Source organism: Vigna unguiculata, chromosome 6, assembly GCF_004118075.2.
Source record: "Vigna unguiculata cultivar IT97K-499-35 chromosome 6, ASM411807v1, whole genome shotgun sequence".
NCBI classification, from domain to species: domain Eukaryota; kingdom Viridiplantae; phylum Streptophyta; class Magnoliopsida; order Fabales; family Fabaceae; genus Vigna; species Vigna unguiculata.
This window is the reverse complement of record NC_040284.1, coordinates 31,033,220-31,058,812: the sequence shown is the minus strand read 5'-3', so window position 1 is coordinate 31,058,812 and position 25,593 is coordinate 31,033,220. Positions and strand designations below refer to the sequence as shown.

The 25,593-nt window shown below is 32.7% G+C and overlaps 5 protein-coding genes across 5 annotated transcripts; 2 read left to right on the top strand and 3 right to left on the bottom strand.

Annotated features, from left to right (window-relative positions):
* The first annotated feature begins 2,823 nt into the window (after positions 1-2,823).
* On the top strand, positions 2,824-4,265 carry LOC114189139 (nudix hydrolase 15, mitochondrial-like). The gene is made up of 4 exons (XM_028077844.1): positions 2,824-3,174; positions 3,390-3,532; positions 3,704-3,823; positions 3,900-4,265. The coding sequence occupies exons 1-4, from the start codon at positions 2,889-2,891 to the stop codon at positions 4,113-4,115; spliced, it is 765 nt and encodes a 254-aa protein (XP_027933645.1). The 5' UTR covers positions 2,824-2,888; the 3' UTR covers positions 4,116-4,265.
* An 833-nt stretch (positions 4,266-5,098) lies between these two features.
* On the top strand, positions 5,099-7,181 carry LOC114187889 (nudix hydrolase 15, mitochondrial-like). Its single transcript, XM_028076287.1, has 4 exons — positions 5,099-5,355; positions 5,437-5,579; positions 6,473-6,592; positions 6,708-7,181. Exons 1-4 carry the CDS (start codon positions 5,148-5,150, stop codon positions 6,948-6,950), a joined length of 714 nt encoding a protein of 237 aa, XP_027932088.1. The 5' UTR covers positions 5,099-5,147; the 3' UTR covers positions 6,951-7,181.
* Positions 7,182-7,992: 811 nt separating this feature from the next.
* On the bottom strand, positions 7,993-10,476 carry LOC114187888 (magnesium-chelatase subunit ChlI, chloroplastic). The gene is made up of 3 exons (XM_028076286.1): positions 10,237-10,476; positions 9,915-10,024; positions 7,993-9,312 (listed from the first exon to the last, which is right to left on the bottom strand). Exons 1-3 carry the CDS (start codon positions 10,352-10,354, stop codon positions 8,260-8,262), a joined length of 1,281 nt encoding a protein of 426 aa, XP_027932087.1. The 5' UTR covers positions 10,355-10,476; the 3' UTR covers positions 7,993-8,259.
* Positions 10,477-11,875: 1,399 nt separating this feature from the next.
* LOC114186940 (spermidine sinapoyl-CoA acyltransferase) lies at positions 11,876-13,725 on the bottom strand. Its single transcript, XM_028075018.1, has 2 exons — positions 12,796-13,725; positions 11,876-12,548 (listed from the first exon to the last, which is right to left on the bottom strand). The coding sequence occupies exons 1-2, from the start codon at positions 13,608-13,610 to the stop codon at positions 12,005-12,007; spliced, it is 1,359 nt and encodes a 452-aa protein (XP_027930819.1). The 5' UTR covers positions 13,611-13,725; the 3' UTR covers positions 11,876-12,004.
* An 8,197-nt stretch (positions 13,726-21,922) lies between these two features.
* LOC114187086 (GDSL esterase/lipase At5g45920) lies at positions 21,923-24,919 on the bottom strand. Its single transcript, XM_028075214.1, has 5 exons — positions 24,670-24,919; positions 24,313-24,549; positions 22,712-22,779; positions 22,417-22,572; positions 21,923-22,324 (listed from the first exon to the last, which is right to left on the bottom strand). The coding sequence occupies exons 1-5, from the start codon at positions 24,769-24,771 to the stop codon at positions 22,165-22,167; spliced, it is 723 nt and encodes a 240-aa protein (XP_027931015.1). The 5' UTR covers positions 24,772-24,919; the 3' UTR covers positions 21,923-22,164.
* Between the last annotated feature and the right edge of the window lie 674 nt (positions 24,920-25,593).

Sequence of the window (25,593 nt, the reverse complement as noted above, 5' to 3'; positions counted from 1 at the left end):
TGTCACAAAGTTTATCGGTGCAACTAGCAGATGACACGAACAGATTTTTGCATGTGTTATATAAGAGATTATCTAGTAAATACTTAGATCATGTTTCACGAGTTGTTTGTGAATAAAAATACTATTTTAATTTACGACTTCATGTTTAATATTTTTTTTATTTTAAATAAATTATGTCTGTGAAATTATATTAAAACAGTATTTTTTTATTTATAAATAACTCCTGTAGTGGCTCTTATGTATGAGTTATTTTTATAATAACAAATAAAATGGAGTTAGTATTTTTTTTTTCATTAAAAAAAATCACAAGTATAGAGTATCATAAAGTAATATCATTCTTTCAAATAGACTCTTATTTTTGAAATTATTACTAATTAAACAAAATTAAAACAAGAGAAATAAATTAAAATGACAAGTGAACTCAAAGGTTAAATCAAAATTAAATAATCACTGAAATATGAGTTACATTATGGCAGCAGACAAATTAATTAATTGAGGTGTTTTCTAGTTGAAAACGAATTAATCTAAAATATTTGTTCTTATTTTGAATACAAATATATGTCTAATTAATTTAATTTCTTACTCAAACTATCTCTGGTTAATATAATCTCATATACTCTGTTGGTAGTTATATTCAAGTAGACCTTTTGTATAGAGTTTAACTTACTTTCTGTGGTTCTTCATTCAAGTTTCTTTTCATAGTTATAAAATTATATATGTTATGTTTTTAATATACACACAAGTATCTAAGATTATGCTAAATGGTAGTCAATCATTTAACATTATAGAAAAATAATTTAAAAACAGTTGCAAGCTTGTCAAACTTTTTTTAAGCAATTACATTTTTTTGTTTGGTTTAATTAGTCGGATAATATCTACCTTTGTTTGAATGTGTCAGTTTGGTACCCGCTTTTAAAAAATGTCAATTGAGTCTCAATTTTTAAAAAGATGTCTCAATTAGATCTTTTTTAAGATAAAATTTTTAACGTCGTTAACTATATTAATATTTAAAATAACTTACAAAATTAAGTATTGATATTTATATTAAAATTTAATTGTAAAAGTCATGAATAAAGTTAACGGCATTAGCATTATTAATAATTTTTTTCTGAAAGAATCTAATTGAGACACTTGTTCAAAAGTTGAGATTTGACCAATTAAAAACGGGTACTAAATTAACACATCTGAACAAAAACGAGTATTATCCGATTAATTAAACATTTTTATCTTTTACATTGTTACATATTTTGTCTCGGTACCTAACCTTCCATCACAAATTCTTAATTTTCCAACATGATGTAACACAAATTTCCCATATGAAATTGACTGCGATTTTTTTCCACTTCTTTTCCCATGATGAAATAAAATTGAGGTTTCATTTTTACTTCTACTACCAACAAGATCTTTCTTACAATATTTTCATCTTATCTCTAATTTTCCATTAGAACTTTGAAGAGGTTTCTAAACAGAAATTCACACACAATAAAGATCCTAATTCTTTTATTTTGCCTTTCAAACTCATCTATACTAAGTGAAATTTCGCACTGCACCTTACATAGATGTTTATACCACAATAAAAAATTATCGAAAGACGAAAATAAAAAGTGAAATCAATTCTAATATGTCGCCATTGTCATTAAGTACTTACACTAAAATGTATCCAAGCAAAAAGCAAATTCAAATAAAGAAGTTCTTCCAACCACACATTTCCTATTTAAAAGATGGAATCCCATTTAAGAGTGGTTCAATTGTTGAAACACTGACACATTGTACATTAGAAATAATTAGTGATTAAATTAAATTTGGATAAATAATGAAATGGAATTCTCAGAGTTCTGCATTAAAAACCGGCATTTTGGATATGGACTCATAACTGACCCTTGATGCGAGACAGTACCAAAGAGAACCTCCCAACTCCACAAGAGGAACAATATAATCTTAATACCTAACAAGATCAATAAAGATTCACTTCATTTCTAATTCCTTCACCACCTGCCAATTCATTGCATTAAACATTTTTCCATTTCTGATCTTCCATACCTGCCATTGGGTGAAAAGGGCCAAATTAAGATACTTTTAGACATACTTTCTTCCTCAAAAATTGCACTTCCCTTAACTCTTTCTTGCCTCATTAGTTTCATCAATTCCAGTACTAACAAGTCTCACGTCTCATAAATGTCATATTAGTACTACGAAAACCTCTGAACCACGCATACTTCAACTTACTCTAAGTTATTTAATGTTAGATTCCAACAATTAGAACGTTAAACACACAATCATTTAATGTTCACACTGCTAAATACATCTTAATACAAAATCTGATAGAACTTCATAAGATAATCATTATTTTAGTCAAAACATATCAGTATCTAATACAGGTCAGTGAAGTGTCTAATCTTTCAAAGCCTTTATATGTAAAAGAACTACAGTATATAAGTATGTTAAATATAGAAACATGTCGCGGTGTGAGATATATGCATTGTGTGGACGTTCCCAATAAGTGCAGGAGAGCATAAACATAAACATAAACCATAAACATAAACCTATGAAGCTGTATTTTTGGCAGGAAACTGGAGAGACAAGTTATTCAATGTTGGTTGTTAGTGATAAAGAATGGAGATGGTTAATGTGGTAGGAGTAGGACCAAAAAGATGCAGCCATTCATATGGTATCAAGGACATTAATATTTGTTGCCAAAAACAGGTATTCCTTCACATCATTCAATCATAGAACCTGTACCATTCTACTATCTACCTCATTTTCATTAACTTCTACAAGTTCAAATATCACTACATGATGATATATGTGTAGCATGGCCTTATATATGATATGAGTTATCTAGCACTCATGACTTGTATTCTGAGAAGATAGTATTTCTCTCCAAGCTCATGGATTGTTCAAACTCCAATGGAAGATCAAAGAGGCTTCTGGACTTGGCGCAAAGGCTCCGCCTTTACAAGCCCCCAATATTCCCTGAAGACATTTTGGATGACGTCATGGAAGACAAGGTTGTCTCAGAAGTGAGTTACTCAGAATCAACCACCTCAATGCCTCAAAACACAGAAGAATTCAGATACAAGAGAGCTGCTGTTTTGATCTGCATCTTTGAAGGAGATGCTGGGGATCTCAGAGTGCTACTCACCAAGCGCTCTTCCATGCTCTCCACTTACTCGGGTCAGTCCAATTTCATACAAGTGTTTTGTCCTTTTTTTTCAAACTGCTCATTGCCATCTTTGGCATTACAGAAAATCAGAGACAAACAATTGTAACTACATTTGCAATGTGGTTGTTCTGCTGTGATAACAAAGATCTTGATGTTAGTGTCTGTGAATCAGTAGGGAATGAAATGAGGGTTGTGTGTATTGCATGTTGTTGACCTTGTTTTGCAGGTGAAGTGGCCTTGCCTGGTGGGAAAGCGGAGGAAGGGGACAAGGATGATAAAGACACAGCAAAGAGAGAGGCAATGGAGGAAATTGGGTTGGACCCTGAACTTGTCGATGTTGTTACTGTTCTTGAACCATTTTTCTCTAAGGTATAGACTCTTTTTCACACATCTACTTGTTGGAGTAACTGATCTGAAGCATCATATCACATGATCTTGAGTGGTTTTATATTTCCTGATTGACAAATGAATATTGATAATTTGAAAACTATAGATACAGTTAAAGTTAATCTTTTTCTTCTTCTTTTTTTCCTTTTGTAGTACCTCATGAGAGTGGTTCCTGTCATTGGCATTCTTCATGACAAAAAGGCATTCAAACCTGTTCTGAATCCTGCTGAAGTAGAAGCTGTATTTGATGCACCTTTAGAAATGTTTCTCAAGGTTGAGTCTTAGTTTTATTTGTGTCTAATGTACATGTTTTCATGTAGAAGTTAATGTCATTATACATATTAATCAGGATCAAAAGAGGAGTGAGGAGAAGATGCAATGGATGGGAGAGAATTATCTGATACATTTGTTTGACTACGAAATGGAAATGGAGCATAAAAAATTCCTGATATGGGGTTTAACGGCTGGGATCTTAATAAGGGCAGCATCAGTTGTGTATCAACGACCACCAGCTTTCATGGAGCAGAATCCTAAATTCAAGCTTCCTCGTGATTTAACTGTGTAACGCAGTGAATTTGACATTTAATATTTTAGCTCTTAACAATTGTTCATCCTACAATAATTTTCATCACCACTACAGATTTCAAGATTAAGTAAGTGTTTAAATGTACTAAGAATGCCATCAATAAATTACAATTGTTTACTTCAAAGGATGCATCAGGAATATCTAGAAACATTTACTAAGTAAAAACTTGTTCAGCAGAATATCTAGCCTTTTTTTTTTATTATTGAAAGCTATTAAGTTCAATGAAAATCATTAAATGAATTTTGAAACTCATTATGTATAAGAGAGTGAAATCTTAGTATTACCCTAATTTGTTTCGCTCAATTATGTTATAATTATAAAAAAAAAACTTATATTGATGCATCCTCTCCATTAACATTAGATGATATAATTGCTATCAATATCAAAATAAGGCAAAAGGAATTAACAAACTTTAAATGTATCAATATCAAATATAATGAGAAATTAATTCAATAGGGTCACCCATCAAATCAGAATCAATTGCTAACTCGTCAAAAACATTTTACACAACAGCAACCACAACACACTCAGAAAGTACCAAATCAAATATTAGCGCTTGTTAGACACAACAAATTTCTATTGTTGTTTATCTATAGAGTCATTTTCATGCATCATCACCCAGTTTATCACAATCTGTAAAAAAACTAATATAAAGGTGTATTCTCTCTCTAGCTTTTACACTACTGGTACAAACATGACATTATGTGGAAAAGTTTTATGGACTTTAGTTCAGGATAAAGATTGCATTTGGATAATACTTACGCCGAAAAGTTACCATATAAAAAACGAATTCCAATTTTCCTTAAAAGTCAGGAGTTAAAAACATATGAAATTTCATATAAGTAATAGAAAAATTAGTTTAATGTTTTTTTATAATTGCAGTTTAAATTGTGATGATATTTTTTAATTAATTGGTTATAACAGTTATTTTTTTTATTATGATAAAAAGGTTTTATAATTATTATAATTGTGAAGCAGAGGAGCAGGTAGGTGGTGGGTGGGAAGAGGAGAATGAGTTCAAAGAGAGCTTCATCGAGATTACAGGCTTTGATCAATCACATCCAGTGTTCGTATTCCGTGCCCACCAACCCCAACATTTTGGATAAACCCATCGTTTTGAAGAAGAGAGCAGCAGTTCTGATCTGTGTCTTCGAAGGCGGCGATGGGAGTCTGCGAGTAATCCTAACCAAGCGCTCTTCCTCTCTCTCAACCCACTCTGGTTTCTTTCTCACTCATTGCAATCAATGTTGTTCTGTTTTCCTATTTCAATTCGATTTTCACCTCACTGTAATATCTGCAGGTGAAGTGGCTTTGCCAGGTGGCAAGAGGGAAGAAGGTGATGCTGACGATGTACAAACAGCGTTGAGAGAGGCCAAGGAGGAAATTGGCTTGGACCCTTCTCTTGTTTCTGTCATTACTCCTCTCCAACCCTGGCATACAAGGGTATATTTCTCTCTCTTTTTTATTTTTTTCATCTTATTATTATCTTTCCGGACTAAGCAAAATTAAAAATGACATGTAATTAAATGTTTTTAGGTGCAGAGACAATTTATGTGACTATAACATCATATGAGTAATTAAATGTTTCCAAAATATGGAACCTAGTTTATCAGTAGATATTTCAATCCAATTGTGTCGATCCATTTCTTAGATTCAGGTTATTAACCACCCTCCTCCCCACAAGTTCCAACCTTGTTGGAATCAGGGTTTTAATTCTGGGGAAAACTTGCTTCCTTTAAACCCAAGATTCCTAATCAGATGAGTTGAGTCCTGCAATTCTTGAGTATGCTATTATTTTACTATTTTGTAGTATAGTGCTACTATCTTCCCTAAGACTAGCTTTTGTATCGAATTATTATCTGCCGAGCTAATATCAGGAGGACCTTACTAAGATTAAAGCTTCTTCAATTATGCCCAGTTTGGGTTGACTTTTATCCTAGGGGATATTTTCAATTATAAGACTCTATTATTGAGACTTTTTAAAGCATTGAATGCAGAGTTTCTATTAGTTTGTAAGTGCTTACGAGAAAAATAGATGATAGCTTTTAAAAAAGTTGAGATGAGTTAGTTGGTTTTAATGTGAGAAGTTTGATTCAATTTTACATTTTTAATTCATTCTATTTTACTCTCGTGAATACTCAGATTTATCCAAGCTGACTGACTCGTGTCCACAGAAATAAAGAAATCTAGTTAGTGTTTTTTCTTTTTTACAGTATTGGCAAACACGTAATCCAGGATTAGAGGCACACATTAATTATTTTGACTAATTAAAAATATCTTTGAACTTTAGATTTTTGCATAACTCAATACCCTTACAAAGCAGTTTTTAAGTACAGTATGGTGTCACCATAGTACCTGTGCTTGGAGTACTGACGGACAAGGATGCATTTTCACCAATTTTAAACTCAGCTGAAGTAGAAGAAATATTTGATGTTCCATTGGAGATGTTCCTCAAGGTTTGTTCTACTGTATTTGTTCTTTTGTATACTTATTTTTCCGGTTTGAAATTTTGGGGCACTTTCTGACATAAAGGCAAATGAACTTAATTTCTGACATCATGGCTGAATGCAGAATGATAACAGAAGAGCTGAGGAAAGAGAATGGATGGAGGAGAAGTATCTTTCACATTATTTTGATTATGAGTTTGGGAACAAGAAGTATGTGATATGGGCTATAACTGCTTCAATCTTAATTGGGACGGCTACTCTTTTACTTCAGCGGTTCCCTGATTTTCTAGAACAGAGGCCTACAATATGGGGAGGGATGACTGAAGGTGACAAGCTCATGCTGCAGAATATTTCTAATACCAAATAATGAACTTATGCATAAATAAATTAATATTTAGAAGTTATTTCTTAGTAACTTCTCTGAAATCTAACTTTTTTCTCACTCATGAGTTAATTTTAGTTTATGGAGAAATTATAGTTGTTTTTTATTCTTACTTTTCTCTTCTATTAGGTTCGTATAGTAACGACTGATATGTATGTGTGTTAGATGGATGCTTAATAATATGTTTCAATGGGAATTTTATAGCCAGTTTATATACATCGCATGTTTTTACAGAACATTGTGAATTTTTGCATATAGCTGCTGGACCATGGTTCGGATATTAATCTTACACACACTAAATGAATCTTGGACATGTAATTAATAGTATTTACAAATCAGTGACAATTGTATTTTATGACGACTACTCAGTTTATATTATAAAGTGGAAAAAAGGAAAAAGTTGGTTAGCCTCTTGTGTAGTTTTCAATGTTGCGTCAGTCTGCATTATAGCAAATTGTTCACGCGATTAATGTGGATTGTGGAGTGTGTTGAGCTTCTTTTTTTTATATATAGAATTTTCTTGTAAAAATTTATAGAATGGGGTTAAAGACATGGATTTTTAGTGAACACCGAAGCAACCAGTTCTAGCTTTTAATTAGTTTATTAGCAAACCCATTTTATTTATACTCGCCTCATTCAGGAAAAGTACGTCCATCAATCAAGTAAATGCAGAAGCTGTTTATTTAGCTTCTGCGTGATGTTATATGAAGAGTTGCTTGGAGTGCATTTGTGTATAAATAAACTGAAGGCAGCATTTTTTAAAAAATTTATATTTCATTTATGAGATCTTGAGCAAATGCAAAGCATTATAGATGCAGTGCCTGATGAATCAAGCTATTTTTCAGTGCAAAAGTTGTCTATATGTCACGGTGGGTGAATTTCAGTCAACGGCAAACTATAAGACATAGGTTAAGAGAACGAATAAGCAAAAGTACCTTCCTAGTTCATTCGGTGTTTCTCATAAATTAAAAGGTAAAATGTAGTAACCTTTGCAATGAAACACAAAATATGAAGGAATCCAAAAATATTTTGAGAAAAAAGTAACTTTTAATTTTTTTTTCAAATTTATGCTAATATAGGAATCACAGCCTGGAAACCCCTAGCTTGTTACAAATGGAGAAGAAAATAGTGAATGACTCTTACACTTAAACTCGGAATTTCCTGTATAAGAGGAATTCATGAATCTTACTAATGTTTAAGGACAATGAAAATCCTCTCAGGAAAGGAAAGGTAAAATGTAAACAAAGTAGCTGAATAGCGCAGCATAAAGACCGTGTTATTATAACTATGACTCTCAGCTGAAAACCTCATAAAATTTCTCAGTGACAAGTAAACCTGAGTCTATTGACTCCAAGGGATCCTTTCTAAGACGGTGTCTCAAGCAGTTGGGAATGACAGTAGCAATATCCTCTGCACTTACTTTGTCTCTTCCCTTCAGAGCAGCAAGAGCTTTTGCAGCCCTATTTGTTACAATGTCTCCTCTTAGTCCATCCACATTCAACTCTGCACACACCTTGGAGATTTTCACCTTGAGATCTTGATCAATTTGAACAGAAGAAAGAACACTCCTTGCTGAGGAAATTTGGTCCTGGAGCTTATCTTGCTCAGCTTTGTACGAATCACGAAACTCCTTTGGGTTCTTGTCAAATCGACCTCTCTCCTCCACAATCTTCACTCTGAGCTCAGCATCCCTGACAGTTCCAACTTGAGCGTGCATTCCAAACCTATCCAACAGCTGGGGCCGGAGCTCCCCTTCTTCAGGGTTGCCCGAGCCAATTAGGATAAAGCGTGCAGGATGTGAGATAGAAATTCCCTCTCTCTCCACTGTGTTCCATCCTGATGCAGCAGAATCCAACAACACATCCACCAAGTGATCATCCAAAAGGTTAACTTCATCAACATATAGGATTCCCCTATTAGCTTTAGCCAGTAGTCCAGGCTCAAATGCCTTCACACCCTCAGTCAATGCTTTCTCAATGTCAATTGTTCCGCACACTCTATCTTCTGTAGCTCCCAATGGCAAATCAACCATGTTAATTTTCGTCAACACCACAGAAAGATTCTCTCCTTGTAGTACACGCTCTCTCACCTCAACACCCATGAATTCTGGATCTTCTGGGTCTGAGTTATAGGGGTCACCAGCAACAACCTTGATTTCGGGAAGTAAATCAACCAATGACCGAACCGTTGTGGATTTCCCTGTTCCCCTGTCCCCCATGATCATCACGCCTCCAATCTTAGGATCAATCACATTAAGGAGGAGACAGAGTTTCATCTCATCCTGTCCAACTATGGCAGCAAACGGGTACACTGGTCTTTGGCTTTCTTTAGCAGCAGTACTCTGATTCTGAATATCAAAAGTTTACTGAGTTGGGTTCTTGTAAAATGCATACACAATCCTTAATTTCCAATAACTCTAGCACTAATTTTGAAAGTAAAAAACATAAATAAGCTAGGTATTTCAACATAGTATACATTCAAATATGAGCTCATTTTTATTCCTCTCATTCTCACCTTGCAATTTTCCAACAATCAACCATACTCTAAATGCACATGCGTGTAAGAGTAACAGAAGCCATATAAACTTTAAAGGGAAAAGAAAAATGAATAAATAACGTACGCACTAAGAGGTAAATACTATTCATAGCTATTACTTTGTTAACTTTTATGGTAACTATCTAATTGATCAACAATGGATGGTTTGTGTTTGACAAAAATATTTTACACACACACACAGTACATGCTCATTAAACTAAAGAAAAATATCATAATATAGTCTAAAAGTCTGCCTTCAACCCAAAATCTGTTTAAAAATCATTTGGAATCCTGAATGACTCAACACACATCTACAAAAGAATGGAAATCTTTACAACAAATAATGCAATCCAAAACACAAATAAAGACATCAGAAAGAACATCCAGACCTCAAAAACCCAATATCGTACCAACCTGTTCTACAGAGTTAACCTCAGTAGCAACACTTGAAACTGAGAACTGAGACCTTCCCTTTATGCCGTGGATTCCAATTCCTCCATAAAACTTCCGCCCATAGCTCTGCCCTGCAAAGTCACAAGCACTATACTTAGATTCTAACAATCACACAATGGCCACAAGAACCCACGACGATTCATTTCCAGCTACAAACTCCCCAAGGAGTAACAAATTCACAAATTTGGCAGAGAGAAATAACATATACGAAAGGGGTCTTCCACACTCCCTCAAAGAACATATTGAAGGCAAAAAAAACAAAAAAGCTGGCAAAGCAATGTACCTGAGGTTAGAGAGAGAGTGTGAACGGAAGGCTTGGAAGAAGCAGAAGAAGAAGAAGAAGAAGAAGAGAAATAGCGTGAAGGCAGAAGAGCAATTGAAGTGCCCAACGTGGACGCCATAGGCGGAGAAGAGAAGGAGTGTTTGCTCTATGAAGCAGCTTCTTTGTTTTGTTCTTTATTCACCAATCATAGCAGCTGGCATGCCTCCTATTGGCCTCCCAGCCTCTGGATAAGAAGATAGATAGATTTCATTCTTCTCTCTCTTCTTATTTTTCTTCTTTTAATTAAAACAAAAATAACTCAATTAAATTAATAATTCCTTCAAGTTTACAAATATTATCTTAAAACACCATCTACTCCTACATTACATTTTTATTAAGGCCCAAAATAACTAGATCAACTCCTAACCATGTTTTTAAATTAAATGATTATGTGTATTTTTGTTAATAGTAAATAATAGAAATAATATTGCGGTGGATAAAGGTATTAAATACACGCAAAAACAATCCACGCTATCAATAATAAATTAACTAAAATAAGGATGACCTGAGGTGAATTCGATATTTGTAGGTTTGAATTTTTAGTGAGGTACAACCACGGTTATCAATATATCTTCGATTCCTGAAATTTTCAGCAATTTTTTTGCGGTATAACTCGTTTTTAATCATATAACATCATTGCAACGTATGAAACATTATTCATGTTTTTTTACCTATATGACTGTTTTAAACTAAACAAAAATAGAATAAGCAATCCAGTTTTTAATTAGAAAAAAAAAAAAAGGGTCTCGGTATCTGATTTGATGAATGTGTAAACAGTATAGTTTAGAACGGTCAAAATGGGTAATTTGGTCTGACCTGACTCAACTCACTACGGATTAACTAATTAATGAGTCAATCCAGTCCGATTTATTTATTAGTGAACCAAAAAAATTCGAACCTGGTCCGATTCACCATGGATTGACGGGTTAAATGGATTGGCTCAAGGATTCACTTAATTAAAAAAATATTTTTTTTTTATTTTCTTTCGGTCAAAACTAAATTATAATTATAATTAAAATCTAAATAAACTTTTAATTCATTTCAAATACAAACCAAAATCACAAAAATAGAAATTATTTATGTGTTGCTAAAAAAAACTAGTATGATCCAAATGCAAAGCTCAATTTAACAAAAAACACTTGTGTGATCATTTATTTACAAGTGGTTGATGAGCACTCAACTCACCAAGGATTCAACCCATGTGAGTCGGATTCTAGGTGAGTCAGGTCAAAAATCAACCCATATTAAAATTTATAAAAAAAATTAACCAAATCCGAGTTCCAATCCACTTTGACAGCCATATTATAATTACTATTTTTTAAATTACTTTAACATTTGGGGTAAATTATTTACTTTATAAGAGGTTTTATTTTACTTTGAAATCCTATAATGGTATGTTATTTTTTACATTATTTTTAAAACTTTCTTTTGCAAGTTATTGTATTACTTTTAAAAATGATTTTTATTTCAGTTTTGTTTTAATAAGAAAGTTTCGTTATAAGTATATTTTCATGCTTTTGTAATCTAAATTTTAATTAATATGATTAAACAATTAATTTAAATATTATGATTATTAACTTTTTATTCTTAAAACGAAAAATCATGTACAAGGCACAAATCTTGGATATAAAACCTTCATCATACAATAACATAAACATGTTTCAAGATGATTTTGTATAACTCTTCAACTTGTTTACACGGCTCACTTGGTGAAACCATGTGTGTGTCTCTATATGTGACTGGGCCAGTGATCTTGAGTAGTGGAAAACACTTGCATGGCTTCTCTGAAAGCTGGTAACGCAGAGTCTCTCAAAGTGACCAAAACTTTGAAGCCCTCTTTCTTCTGAGAAGAGGCAGTTGAATAAGGCAAAAAGAAGCAAGGCTCAACACTCCCAAGCAGGTTCCTTCCAAGGGGCAAAACAGTAACTGGGCCTCCCCACCCAAAGTCCACAGTGGAGTGGCCCAAGTGCCTCCAATCAGTAAACCCACTCACCTCTCTTCCCGCTGTGATCCCATCACCGAAATGCAGCTCCTGGTAATCTATGTATGACCGCACATACTCATCGCTCACATTGCTTTTACTCTTTTTTATTAGCTCTGCAGTTTCCCAAATGGGTCTTTCGATCAAGTTCTTCGCACTCAACACTACGTACATTGGCACACAACCATTGCCCCAATACCCACCAGGCAGTGCTGGCTTTACCAGTCTCCGTATGTTGATTGAGTACGCAAACTTCACCTTCTCCTCACCCTGGATTCCACACGCCATCACCCTGTCTCACAAACAATCTTCATATCATCATCAAAACTTCAAATGCTAATTGAAAAAGACAACCTTTTCCGCTGTTTAATCCGCCCCCAACACGTTATTAGAAACAAGGGACAATTCAACAAAAAAAAGAATCTAAGGGACAGAAAAAAAGTTGTGTATCTACTCCTTCACTGAAAATATCACACTATGCTATTTCTTCTTTTTTCTGATGTAAGAATAAGATGAACTTAAATTATTGTGACACTTACTTGGCTCTCCAAATGTAGGCACCAAGAGCCTCAAAAACGGTGAAGTTGAACCCAGATTGCTCCAGCAAGGATCTCTTCAACATGTGCAAGCACTCATCCTTCACATGAAAGCACTCTCTCGCAACCCCGCCAACGCCCTCTTCGTACGGCAAAACCCCTTTTTCCAAACGCAGAAACTCATCGATCAACGCTGAATCCACTCTTGGCGGCTTCCTGGGACCCAATAACCTATCACGCTCCCACACCGTCTCCACCGTCATCCGCGTGGCCCCGCGCGCCAGCTCCGCCACCGCGTTGAAGAACAGCGTGCCCCCCATGCCGTCGCATAGCGCATGGTGCATGGCGGCGCCAAGGACGAACCCGCCGCACGCGAAGACCGTGACCTGGAGTATGCAGGGGTGCTCCAGCCCCTCCTCAGGATCCGGGTCGGGCACCAACTGCTCCGCGAGAGGCGAGGCCGGGTCGTCAAGGTGGTTGACGGAGTGGAGGGTGAAATCGGCTGCGGCGCGGACAAGAGGGATGCCCTGGCCAGCGGCACACCAGAGTTCGAGACGGTGGGGGGAGGTTGGGCGGCGGCGGAGCGTGGCGGCGAGGGGGTAGAATTGGGTGAGCGCGTTGGAGATGGAGGAGGAGATGACGTTGAAGGGGTCGAGAGAGGTAGGTGAAGCGGTTGAAGTGTACGCGCGGAGGTAACGAAAGGTGAGGTGAAGGTTGGGGTCGGTGTCGAGGTGGGAGAGAGGGAGTGAGTGGTCCTGAAGGAAGGGTGGGTGAGAAGGGATTACGACAATGCGCTCTAAGGTTTTCATCCTTTCCATGCTTAATGTCTGATCTTGTTAATGTTCTTGTTTCTGAGTATGATGCTCTGTTCCATTCTTGCTCTTGTTTCTGCTTCTTTTATGGGTGAGGTTTTTGGAGTTTGGATGCACTGCTCCAACCAGAAACAAAGCATGGTTAATACAGTTAATGATACCACGTCAACAATAATACGTATAATTAAAAGAATGGTGATTTTTTTTAGTTTTTTAAATATAAAATTGACATTTCAAGTGTCTTAAATGTTATAGTTTATGAATTTTCAAATCTAAAAATCCTCCATAAATAAATATAATTTAATCTATAGGCTGAAGTTGTAAGATGAATATAAGAAGATATGGGACGTGGAGCATGCTGCATCCCATGTTCTCACCAAACACATTACACACCAACTCCACATAGTATAATCAGATCATTCAGCTATTCTAAACTCTCACATATGTTCAATTCAATTCATACAAATTATAACACGTACTTTTCTAAAAAAAATAATTATAAATAATAAACGAGTCCTCAACTATGGGCCAACGTAATGTGTGTTTTGATTGCTTGGGTATTGAATAATGCTAGTAAGACAGTTTAGAGAATTTCTTCCTGGACCCATGTTTTCTTACCGTTCCTACAAACAAGTTAAAAAGTCAAATTTATCCTCTCTTCTTCTCTCCTCCCCCACACAGCACCTTCATACTTTACTCAACCTTCACCCCATTTTTTACTTCTACCTTAACTCATTAGCGGGAAAAAATTACAAGTCTAACTCAATCTTATCAAATTAACTTATAAGTTTTGAGGATTGCTTTCACTTATATATTGTAAATTAGTTTTATCTCTAGTCGATGTGGGACTTCCAACATAAAAATTAATAATAAAAAATATAAAATATAAATTTCAGATTTTAAAGTTTTTGTGTATTTTGAACTGTACAATCATAAATGTAATTTTGTATTATAAATTGTACAATACAAAATGTAATTTATTATTATGGACTTTATAGTCCAAAATATATATCGATTGAAAATTATAACATAGGTATAATTGAAAATTAAAATATATAGTGGTGTAAAAAGAAAATATAAGAGTACATAAATAAATGCCACATAATATAATAGAATCAAATAAATATATAAAATTTATATTAATAATTATACTGTCTCAGTCGTCCTGGTCTAACTTGAAGCTTGAATCTAAGTCTGTAGATAATTTGTCTATAAACCAATCTAAACACATGTAACACCTACTTTACATTTATTATAAAGTTTGAAACATACAACAAAACTATTGGATCCAGGAATTGGACCAAAGACTCTTTAAGAAATTTTTATTTTATTAACATATGATTTAGAAGATATTGTATCTTATAATCATTATATTTTTGGACTTATAAATTATGATGCAAAACCTTAAAAACTATAAATAAAATTCAAATGCAAAACTTAGAAACTTGAATTTTTTTTCTTGAAATACAGTTAACTTTAAATTAAATTATTCAATCTTTATCTATTATCTAATTTAGAACCCCCAATGTCTAGGTCAGAATAGTAATTTTATTCTAGAAGTTAAATAAATTTAATCATTTTAAGTTAATTTTTTAAAATGCATATTTTTAATATATTTTTATTTTATTTTTAACAAACCAAAATTAAATGTTAACCCGCTTAACTGCACCAAAAAATTACAATCCATTTTTTTTAATACCTAATTTGGTCTCTAATTTTATTTAAAGATTTTAAAAGATCTCTAATTTTTCATTTGTCCAATTTAGTTTTTTAATTTCTTAAAAATTTCAATTTAGCCATTTCTGTTAAATTGATGTTAACGTTATACCTGTATAGTGTCACATATCATGTTATTGTCACATGATAGTACTTGTTTTCAATTTAGTCTCCTTATTTATAATTTTGATCCAATTTGGTCTTTTTTTTTTAAATGAAACAATTTGGTCTTTCTCCAATTTGAGACTAAATTAGTTATTAAACATAATTACAAATTATATAAACATGTTAAAATATTTTTTAACCATTTATATATCAAATTATTCTACCTAAATATTCAATTTTTTTTTTTACATTTTTACATAAAAAATCTGTATTTAAACTTATAATTTTTTTTAATATTAAAAATGTAAATGTAAAGTGACACTTGTAATTTTTAAATTTTCAACGTGACAAATATTTTTAATTTGACAAGTGTCACTTTATATTTACATTTTTTAATATTTTTAAAATATTATAAGTTTAAATACGATTATTTTTATGTAAAAATATAAAAAATAAAATAATTTGGATATTTAGATGAAGTGATTTCATATATAAATTTTTTTAAGAAAATTTAACATGTATATATAAATTGTAATTAAATTTAGTTAATAATTTGATCTTAAAATTGAGAAGGACCAAATTATTTCATTTTAAGAAAAAAAAAACCAAATTGGATCAAAATTATAAATAAGAGAACAAAATTAAAAACAAACGTCAACACTAACATGACATATAATACTGTATAGATACGAGACTAATGTCAATTTAACAGTAATAACTAAATTCAATAATTTAAAAAATTGAAGGACTAATTAAACAAATAAAATATTAAATTAATTTTAAAAATTCTGAACTCAATCAAATTTTTTTGAGTGGTCTGTCGAATCAGAACGAACCATGTCGTCTCCATTTCATTCCTCTTAAAGCAAATCCTTATAGGATATGCTCTTGGTCAAGCAAATCAACAACTCTCTCACCGTACTCACCAACTACTTTAAATGCCTGCAACATGTTTGATTTTAGAAAAGAGAGTTAAAAAAGAGAGACTAAACAAATAATAAAGTTATTTTATATTTTATATTTTATATTTGTTCTTGGTTTTGTTCGGCTTGGAATTCTCGGTCTTCGGTTTCAGAGTTAGTTATACTAAATATTTGTGAAAAAGATCTCACAATCTTTACCCTTTTGCAAACCTAAGATAGACTGAATCATTTGATAGTTATCATTATGTAAGTTAATTGAGAGTAATAATCTAATTAAGATAACTTTTAGTTTCTCAGTTATGGTCGTCGACTTTTGTTAATACACCCTGGACGAACTCGAAACTACTCAAGGTTCCTAGATGTGTTCAGTCTCAAGGAGGGTGATTTTTGGACCAGAAATGTTTGGTGGTACTGTACAATATTATTGTGTAAAAGAAAAAGCTTAGAAAACAGTTAATTTATGCGTAAAAATAAAAAATAAAAATACACATATTTTTACTTTTAATATACAAGAGTAATTAAATATTTTGACTCTACAAAATCAACTCTTTACGTAACCGAGGGAAAAATAAAGTATCAGCGTCACTTGCTTTTTGATGTCTCTTTCTTTCTCAAGTGATACCAATAAGCAAAGAGAGCAAATATTTAAGTTTTTAGCTTATAGAAGGAATGATACTTAGGAATCTCGTATATATGTTTTTTAACACGAGAAGAGTCTCCTTGTGCGAGTTATGCAATGTCCGAAGGCATGTTTGGAAAGTTAGATAGGGTGATAAATGACAAAGTATAGGAATTTTTTGGAAGACTGCAGGGGTCAGCCAGAGCCAATGGAAATGAACAAGTGAAGAATAGAACTACAATTTGGTTGTGTCGTGTTGTGTCCTAGTATTTTCCCAGTCATCAAACTACCAAACGCCATCATCACTGGAGGGGAACGCAACAAAATTATTTGAGATGAGTTTCAGAACTTGGAATTTTCCTCAACTCTTACTAAAATATACCTCTCAGCTTCTCTCACGCCTTCTAATGTCTACACTCTTTCTCGCTATATATACTTACTACCTCTGCACCGCTTCTCACATTCTCACACACACATTTTATCATACACCTTCTTCGCTCCCTCAACATGTTCAAATCCAAACCCTGCTTCTTCTGCCTTATGGTTCTGCTCCTCTTATTACCCAGCTATAAATCTCGTCCTCTCCAAACTCCACCTACCTTCAAGAGGTTTCCAGCCCAACTTTCAAGCTACGGAGCCCAGGCCCAGGCCCGTCCTGGTGTGAGCCTCTTGTTCTCCGAATTTGAAGAAAGCCCACGTAAGCCTGGGAGACTTGCCCCTGAAGGCCCAGACCCAAAGCACCATTGATAAACTCTAGGAGTTTAGTGATTGGAGAGAATTTTCTTAATGTTTGGAGAGAAATCGTTTTGTTGCTCTGCATACTTGATAATTTAAGTTTTACTCAAAAAAATAATTTACACAATGTGTGTAATCATTTACGGGTGCATTTAGGTATATTACTTCTTTAAAGAACTATACTTTGAGATCTTTGAGTGCTGTAAACGTATCATTTCAGTTCTATATTGCAATTATAGTTAATGAAATTCTCAAGTATAATTTGTTAATAATGGATATCTCTTATGCATAAGACAAAACAGAGTAATGTGGTAGAGGTATGGCATAATAGATTTAAGAAACTCAATTAGAATAAGCTTCAATGTTACACTAAAAGGGAATGTATGTAAATATAATTCATTTTTCACAACAATAATTTATAGAGTAAGAAATATCTAATATATTACAAATGAAACTTATTTCAAATCTTAACCACCTCTTTTATTGTCTACTGATCTTGGAAAAACTATTAAGGTAATAATTAAAACATGCATTTTATATCATAATTATTTAGATACTATGATTTTTGAACGATATATATTTTTATACTTTGCTAACCGCACTAAGTGCACAAATAATAAAGAGATTGAAGTTTAAGTATAAAAATCTAAAAAATTAATATAAAAGAATGTTTGTGTATTAAATAAAATAAGTAACTGAATTGCGAAGTAACTGAAATAAAACAAGTAAGAAGAGAACATAAATAAACATTTTTTTAAATTTTGTAAAAGAGTTAGTGTAGGTATTGAGAAGATTTGAAACATGTATGATAACTCAGAATCATAAATCACTATACCACGGAGCTATCAAAACAGGTAATCTGGTTCGATCCGGCTCAATCCAAGGTTGATCATTTAGTGAGTCAATCCAACCCAACTCACTTATTAGCGAGTCAAAAAAATTTGAACCTGGTCCGGTCCACCACGAGTTGGCTCATGAGCTCATTTAATCTAAAAAAATACAATTTTTTTATTTTTTCAGTCAAAACTAAATTATAATTCTAATTAAAATATAAATAAACTTTAATGCAATCCAAATACAAACCAAAATCACAAAAATATAAATTATCTATGCATTGACTAAAAAAAACAACTTAGCATGACCCAAATGCACAGTCCAATTTAACAGAAAACACTTGTATGACTCTTTATTTGTGGGTTGGTGAGCTAACCCGCCTCACCACAGGTTCAACCCAGGTGAGTCGAGTCAAAAATCAACCCGTATTAAAATTTGTAAAAAAATTTCAATCCAACCCAACCTGAACCCGTGGTGAGCCGAATTGACTCGCGGGTTCCAACCCATTTTGACAGCTCTATTACACTACTACCAAATAATCAAACATGACTCTGATTTTAATTAAAATTATATAATGTAATTATTCAATCTTAAGGTGATTAGGCATTTAAGCAAGATTTATTGTAGACACTAAACAATAGTCAAATTTAGGTCAAATTCACATTAACAAAACATAATATTATGTTTAACTAAAATTATAAGATAATGAATTTATAGATTTTTACTAAGGTTTAACTTTTTTTAATCTATGCTTAATATAAAATTTAAATTTACACTTAAATTCTTAAATAAGCCAATGGGCCTAAACTACTTAACTATAAGCTCACTTTCTTTTAAATTTCAATCAAATAATACACTTTACAAACCAATAATTAAATGTCTTACTAAAACCTTCACGTTTTATAATACTATAGTATATTATACTTATTTTTCGTTTTATTGTGTATAGTTTGACATTTAAACTAATTTCATTGGATATTGAATAAAGTTATAATGGAACACCAGCAGCATTCACTTAATGGGATTAAATTTAGAAAAGTAAAAGTATAGAATCATAATATGTAAGATTAGGGAAAAAAGCCAAAATATCATACGCATTTTGCACCCAAAGATGACTAAAGAAGTTAGGATGTATATTTATATAAGATGACGACAGAAAGGAAAGGCCGAATAATCTCAATAGCGCCTAGTCAATCTTTTCAAACGACAAAGCGTTTTTTGTCCTAAAGGAAAAAACTAAAAGTTATTTGTAATGGTGTGTAGCGTGGTGATGAGGGATGATGATATACATTAGCACAAGAACCATGATTGCATGATGCATGAGCATATATGATGTTTAGAAAGATGGCTTTATATGCTTTAACATCACCTATGCTAATTAATTTGCCATCTTTTTGACAAGCATGAATTTAATTACATATGTAACAATTATCTACTCCAACTAGGTATCAATATCAAATCCAGGCTTCAACCACCCACTTTACCCCTTTCAACCAAAGATACACGCCACGGGTGTGTTCGAAATCAATTTAAAATTTTAATATTGGAATTTTTCACATACGTTTTTGTTTTCGTCAATGTTTCGAGTGTAAGTATATTGAGGTAATATTATTATAGTTAATTAATATATTTGGGGTATTATTTGTTTTAAATTTCGTAGTTTATATTTATATCACAGTTTTATCTTTAAAAAATGTATAAAGAGATTGAAAGAGAAAAATGTATTTAAATTAACAAGGATTTGTTAGAGTTCATCCAATAGTCTCGTACAGTTTAGTAGTTAAAATTAACATGAGTTTAAATACATATTTCTCTTTCAACTCTAGGAAATGTATTTTAAAGATAAAACCATGAGAGAGCTCTAAACTCCAAATCAAATAATACATCAACATCCTATCAATATTATCTAAATGTATATATTTTAAATTTTAAATAACTAAAATATTAAGTTATTAATTCTATTTTAATTTTGTGTTGATAGGTCTCTTTTCGATCATACTCATATGTAAAAGTTCGAATGAGATATTAGGTCTGTATTTACCCAACCCAATAAGACTCATTAAGCTCAATAATATGGAGATATTCCAAGATACTCTTATAAGAATAAATATTCTATATTAACGGTAACGATGACAACTCTAGTAGTCTGAATATACCATAATATTTCTTAATACCATATATTTATAGAATACTATATAAAAGATATGTTGATACAATATTATTATAATTATTGTTTAATTAAGGTAAGTCATTATTCTCCAAACATTATTTGATATCATGTTATCAATATATTCATTCTTTCTTACAAAAAGATTATAATTTTTTTATTAACTTGAATGTCAGAGAATTTTTTAAACGTGAATCTTTTTATGTGTTTCAACCCTCAAAAACATCTCACCACCTCACCTCAATTTCTTGATAAGAACAAAATCCAAATCAAATCATAAAATAAAAGACAATAAAATAGTTAAATGGTAAAATAATAAATGGTTAAATGTTATCTCATTAAAGAAGTTAATTGAATATAAAAATTCTAAAAAGAATACAGTTTGTTAGGAAAGATAGAAAATGAAATTGACCATCAGAATATACATAAACAAGATAAGTAAAAGAGAAAAGATACACTAAATACTCCAACTTAGAGGTGTCCATACTTCTCGTCTAAAACAAATTTAAATATAAAAATATTTTAAAAAATAAAGAGTTAGCAATTATTTTAGCCAAATTTATATTTTTAAGTCTGGTAATTAATTATTGTATAATTTAAAAGATTTAACTACTAAATAAGTCACTTATGTTTTTAAAAATAAAAATATATGTGTGAAAATTTTAAAATATATAACTAAAGTGTGAAGAGGAATTTTGGTATGAATTTTAACTGCATAATTATACATCCATCCCATTGTGTCCTAGTTTAAAAAGATTGAATTACACTCGCATAGACTAATTAAAAAAGTATTTGTTAAAAATTTCACGATTAAGATAAATTAAAATAAAATATATAAAAATACGTAGATCTCAACTTAGAAATCAAATTTAAAATTAAATTCTTCACATTATTACCCAGTGAAATTAAATTATATTTAGATTAATGAGAAAATTGTTGAAAAATATTAAATATCGACGACCTCGCTATTGTTTCATGAACAAGAAATAAATTACTTCATAAAACTTTTAACTATTTAAATTATTAACAAAAAAAACTTATTTTAAAACATGTTTTTTTAAAGTCTATAAGTTATACTTTAGTTCAATTTTATTTACAAAACAAACTCTTAAAAAGTTTTACTTTTGTCAAATAGCACAGATTCCAGACAGGGCTCGTTTGACCTTAATAAACTGTTGTCCCATAGTCATTTTCAAATGGTTGTATTTCACGTGAATTCTGAGACCTAGAACGTATCTAGCATTAGAAAAACAGTTCAAATATATTAGGTCATTCACATTCAAGCCAAGAAAATGAAAAACCACTACATCTGACACTGCAATAGTAGACATTATCCAACATATTGTTTTCCACAGAGAATAGCCACAACACAAGGACGATTAAAATACTATGGGTGATACTGTAATAACACATCGTTCCGCGACAACAAAAGACACACTCCTTTTCTAATGCATCATTCTGTTACTCCAGAAAGGCCTTCAGGGGCTCATTAGGGTCAATATCAGCAATAAGTGGGAGATCAACCGCTATAGATTCCAGACTCAACCCTTCGTCTCTCAGCTTTTTTATTACTTCCTCAAAAACAACTTCGTTGCCACTTTCAGTGAGATGCAAACCATCACTACATTTCAATCACCAAAACCAAACATATAATCACACGTCACTCTTCGCTTCATAATTGTACAAAACAAAAATCTTAAACTTTTCTCAGACCTTAGATAATCTTTTTTCCGGTGTTGCATTTTGTTCCAGAGATCAACCACAGGTATTCCACATTCTCCGGCCACCGCAATGCATGCTCTAGCATACTCACCGGCTGCTTCGTTTGTCCTTTCAGAAAGACCCTGTGGATTTTCTACATACGGATGTCTACAATAGATATATATAAATTAACTTATTCATGTTTAACCTCAATTCTATACTGTACTCTAACTAGACCATATATCAACGGAGAAAATCAAATACTACCAGCGACAACATGAAGAACAAACGACCAATAAAACATTACCTACAACGTAGTTCCTCATCAATTGGAGGAGGAGTTATGAGGAGCACCAAAGTTGTGGGCCATCGCTTCTGCAGTTCAAAGGAAAACTTGTATTATTTATTCATGTTTCCAACATTGAATTGAAAAAAAAAATAAAAAATTAGGCAGGCTTATTTTGAAGTAATTTTGTTTCCTTTAAAATTAGAGAAGCATAAAGCAAAAACCCATAGGCACTTTCACACGTAATTTGGATTAAAAATGCCTCTTATAGTTCAATGTGAAAGAAAGGACAGATACATCCTTAGTTTATTGCTTTAGACATCTACACATCATATCACTTTGGAGGAATTAAATTCTTATTACTTGTACTCCATTGTTAGCATCTACTTTTCTCTACAACATCCTTTCAAACTTTTGCAGATGAATATAGTCCATACGTTCATTCTACACCCATTAAACTAAAAATACTCATATCATACAACAAGTGTAAGCATTCATTAGAGATAACCTTCCTCTTGAATGTGGGCCACGTCATTAGCAACTAAGAAGGACAAATAATCACATAAATTTAACTATTTATAGTTTTAACAAATTTTCACAAAGCATATAATCTAATTTTATTAACTTTTTTTTAATTAAAAAAAATCAGTTGTGTTAGGTGAAGATTAATCGAGACTATAGACATACATGATGTTTGTTTTCTTTAGTAGAGATGAATTTGATATTTCTATTATACACTTCTCAATCTTTCTTTCACCTAATCCATCAATTTAAAAATACTAGTCACGATTCCACATCCAAACCCAAAATGGAAAGTAAATTCTTAATTAAAAGTGTGAAGCGTTTGTGCTAACGAACTTTTGGTAAGAGATGATGTCTTAGTCCTTAAGGAGAAGCACCAAATTCTTGCAGTCCTAAATGCGGGTCTTCCACGTAATCCTATCTAACATTCATACATAACAGCTCATTGTCGCCAAAGCAGAATAATATAATTGCATGGGAGCCAAAGAAAAGACACGAGAAAGAAGACACGGAAGGGTTTAGGTCGTGAAAACAATGGTAGGCTCCTTTCAACTAACCCTTCCCAGTTTCCCCAAAAGAAAACCAATAAAAAAGTGGACCTTTACACAAAGGTCTCGTGCAAACTCCATTCGCATGGGAGAAAAAAAAATGCATAAAAAAGCAAAGAAGGAGGGTCCCTTTTGACAGGGTAACATGGCCAAGTGGTAAACGAAACCAAACACACTTCCCATTCCCACGGCGATGCACGTGTAAGAGCTGAAAACACCTCTCATTTCTCAATTCTCATTCAATTCCGAAACCCCACATATACATATATATAATATATATTTGACCACCCAAGACAAACAAAATCATCATAACCTTCTACCCCACCAAACCTCAAATAATTAACCCCTTCTGCGGCATGCAACATACACAACAAAACCACGCTTATCAACCCGCAAGAGTCAAAAGTTTGAACTAAAATAAGTAAATAAAAAAAGAAACTTTTCACATCCCTTAAAAAACAGTGTCACTGCGTCAGTGATTCTTTTCTGGGTTTCAACACCCTACAACTTTTCCCTAATCATTTAATCTAAAACACTTGGAGGCTAATTTACCTTGAAGAAGGAAACAATGGAGTGAAGGTTCCGCTTGTATTCATGGAGAGGCACGTGCTGAAAAGCAGAACATCTATCAGGAAGGCAAGCGTCGTTGGCCCCAAAGAAAACCGTCACAGCAATCGGCGCTGCTTCGGTTCCACCGTCACCGCCCTGTGACGCCGGGAAAACCCTCTCCAACACCTTCAACGCCCACCGCGTGTTGTACCCACTGTAACCTCTCAGCACCACATCAGCCTGAACAACAACCAACCCCATTTGCAGAAAAGTTAAAACTTTACCTTGAAACGTTCAAACCGACAAAAAAAAAAAACGAAAGAACAGGGTTGGTTGGTTGGTTAAGGGTAGAAGGGATACCGTGCGAGAGAAATGGTGGGTGAGAGAAGCACCCCATCCACCTGGTGAGAAAGAGTCTTCGGTGATCGAATCACCGAAGAGGTAAATCTTTGGCCTTGTCATGTTTTTGGGTGAGAGGGACAGAGGTGTTTGGTGGGTGCAGGCGAAGGAGTGAGTAGTGAGTGGAGAACGCGGATTGGATTGCGTTTGGGGTGCTACGATGTTGATGCATTTGAGATTAAATAAAGCTGACAATGGTTTTTAGGTTTGGGTGGAAAAAGGCTGCAAATATTTAAATGCACCCAATTCATTGCATTGCACTAAAAAGGCATGTGGTGACAGAGACACTGCCAGGGGCGGCGAGCGACAGGGACAGATGGGGCTCCAGCACTTCACATTTTTTTTTTTTAACTCCACATGTAACAAAAAGACGATGAAAGGTAGAGAGTAACTATAACATTAATTTTTTTTTTTTAAGATATTAACATATTGTTATTTTTTCCTTTGAAAAATTATATATTTACTTTTATTTAATTACATCTTTTATTATACAATAAATTTTATGTCAATTATAAGGAATATACTCCTTAAACTAAAGAGTTTTGTTTAGATCAAGGGATGAATAGAATGAATAGAAAGTAAATAAAAGAAAATAGAAAATGAAACATTTTGATTAAGACTTTGTTTATTTGGAGGTAATTATTATTTACTTTAGATCGGAAGCAATGATTTAGAGGATTTTTTATTTTTATTTTTTTGTGAAATTGGAAATGGAAGAAAAGAGTCATTTGTGAGATCCTTATCTATTTTGCATCTCATTTCTCATATGAGATTTGAAAATAATTTTAAACATTTTATTATTATATTTTTGTTATTTTATACGGGACAATGATATTATGATTCATATTTTTTTACTTTCATCATTTATTTTTTGGCGTGGCTTAG

Bases quoted from the DNA above. Each gene is read 5' to 3' on its own strand.
- LOC114186940 (XM_028075018.1), bottom strand. From the start codon at position 13,610: ATGGAAAGGATGAAAACCTTAGAGCGCATTGTCGTAATCCCTTCTCAC. The intron at 12,549-12,795 runs GTAAGTGTCACA...TTTGTGAGACAG, and splicing joins GCCTACATTTGGAGAGCCAA to GGTGATGGCGTGTGGAATCC.
- LOC114189139 (XM_028077844.1), top strand. From the start codon at position 2,889: ATGGATTGTTCAAACTCCAATGGAAGATCAAAGAGGCTTCTGGACTTG. The intron at 3,533-3,703 runs GTATAGACTCTT...TTCCTTTTGTAG, and splicing joins TTGAACCATTTTTCTCTAAG to TACCTCATGAGAGTGGTTCC. The intron at 3,824-3,899 runs GTTGAGTCTTAG...CATATTAATCAG, and splicing joins CTTTAGAAATGTTTCTCAAG to GATCAAAAGAGGAGTGAGGA.
- LOC114187888 (XM_028076286.1), bottom strand. From the start codon at position 10,354: ATGGCGTCCACGTTGGGCACTTCAATTGCTCTTCTGCCTTCACGCTAT. The intron at 10,025-10,236 runs GTACATTGCTTT...GTGACTTTGCAG, and splicing joins CACTCTCTCTCTAACCTCAG to GGCAGAGCTATGGGCGGAAG. The intron at 9,313-9,914 runs GTTGGTACGATA...TTTGATATTCAG, and splicing joins AGGTTAACTCTGTAGAACAG to AATCAGAGTACTGCTGCTAA.
- LOC114187889 (XM_028076287.1), top strand. From the start codon at position 5,148: ATGAGTTCAAAGAGAGCTTCATCGAGATTACAGGCTTTGATCAATCAC. The intron at 5,356-5,436 runs GTTTCTTTCTCA...TAATATCTGCAG, and splicing joins CTCTCTCTCAACCCACTCTG to GTGAAGTGGCTTTGCCAGGT. The intron at 5,580-6,472 runs GTATATTTCTCT...TTTTAAGTACAG, and splicing joins TCCAACCCTGGCATACAAGG to TATGGTGTCACCATAGTACC.
- LOC114187086 (XM_028075214.1), bottom strand. From the start codon at position 24,771: ATGACAAGGCCAAAGATTTACCTCTTCGGTGATTCGATCACCGAAGAC. The intron at 22,780-24,312 runs GTAAATTAGCCT...TTTGAACTGCAG, and splicing joins CCATTGTTTCCTTCTTCAAG to AAGCGATGGCCCACAACTTT. The intron at 22,573-22,711 runs GTAATGTTTTAT...TATCTATTGTAG, and splicing joins GATGAGGAACTACGTTGTAG to ACATCCGTATGTAGAAAATC.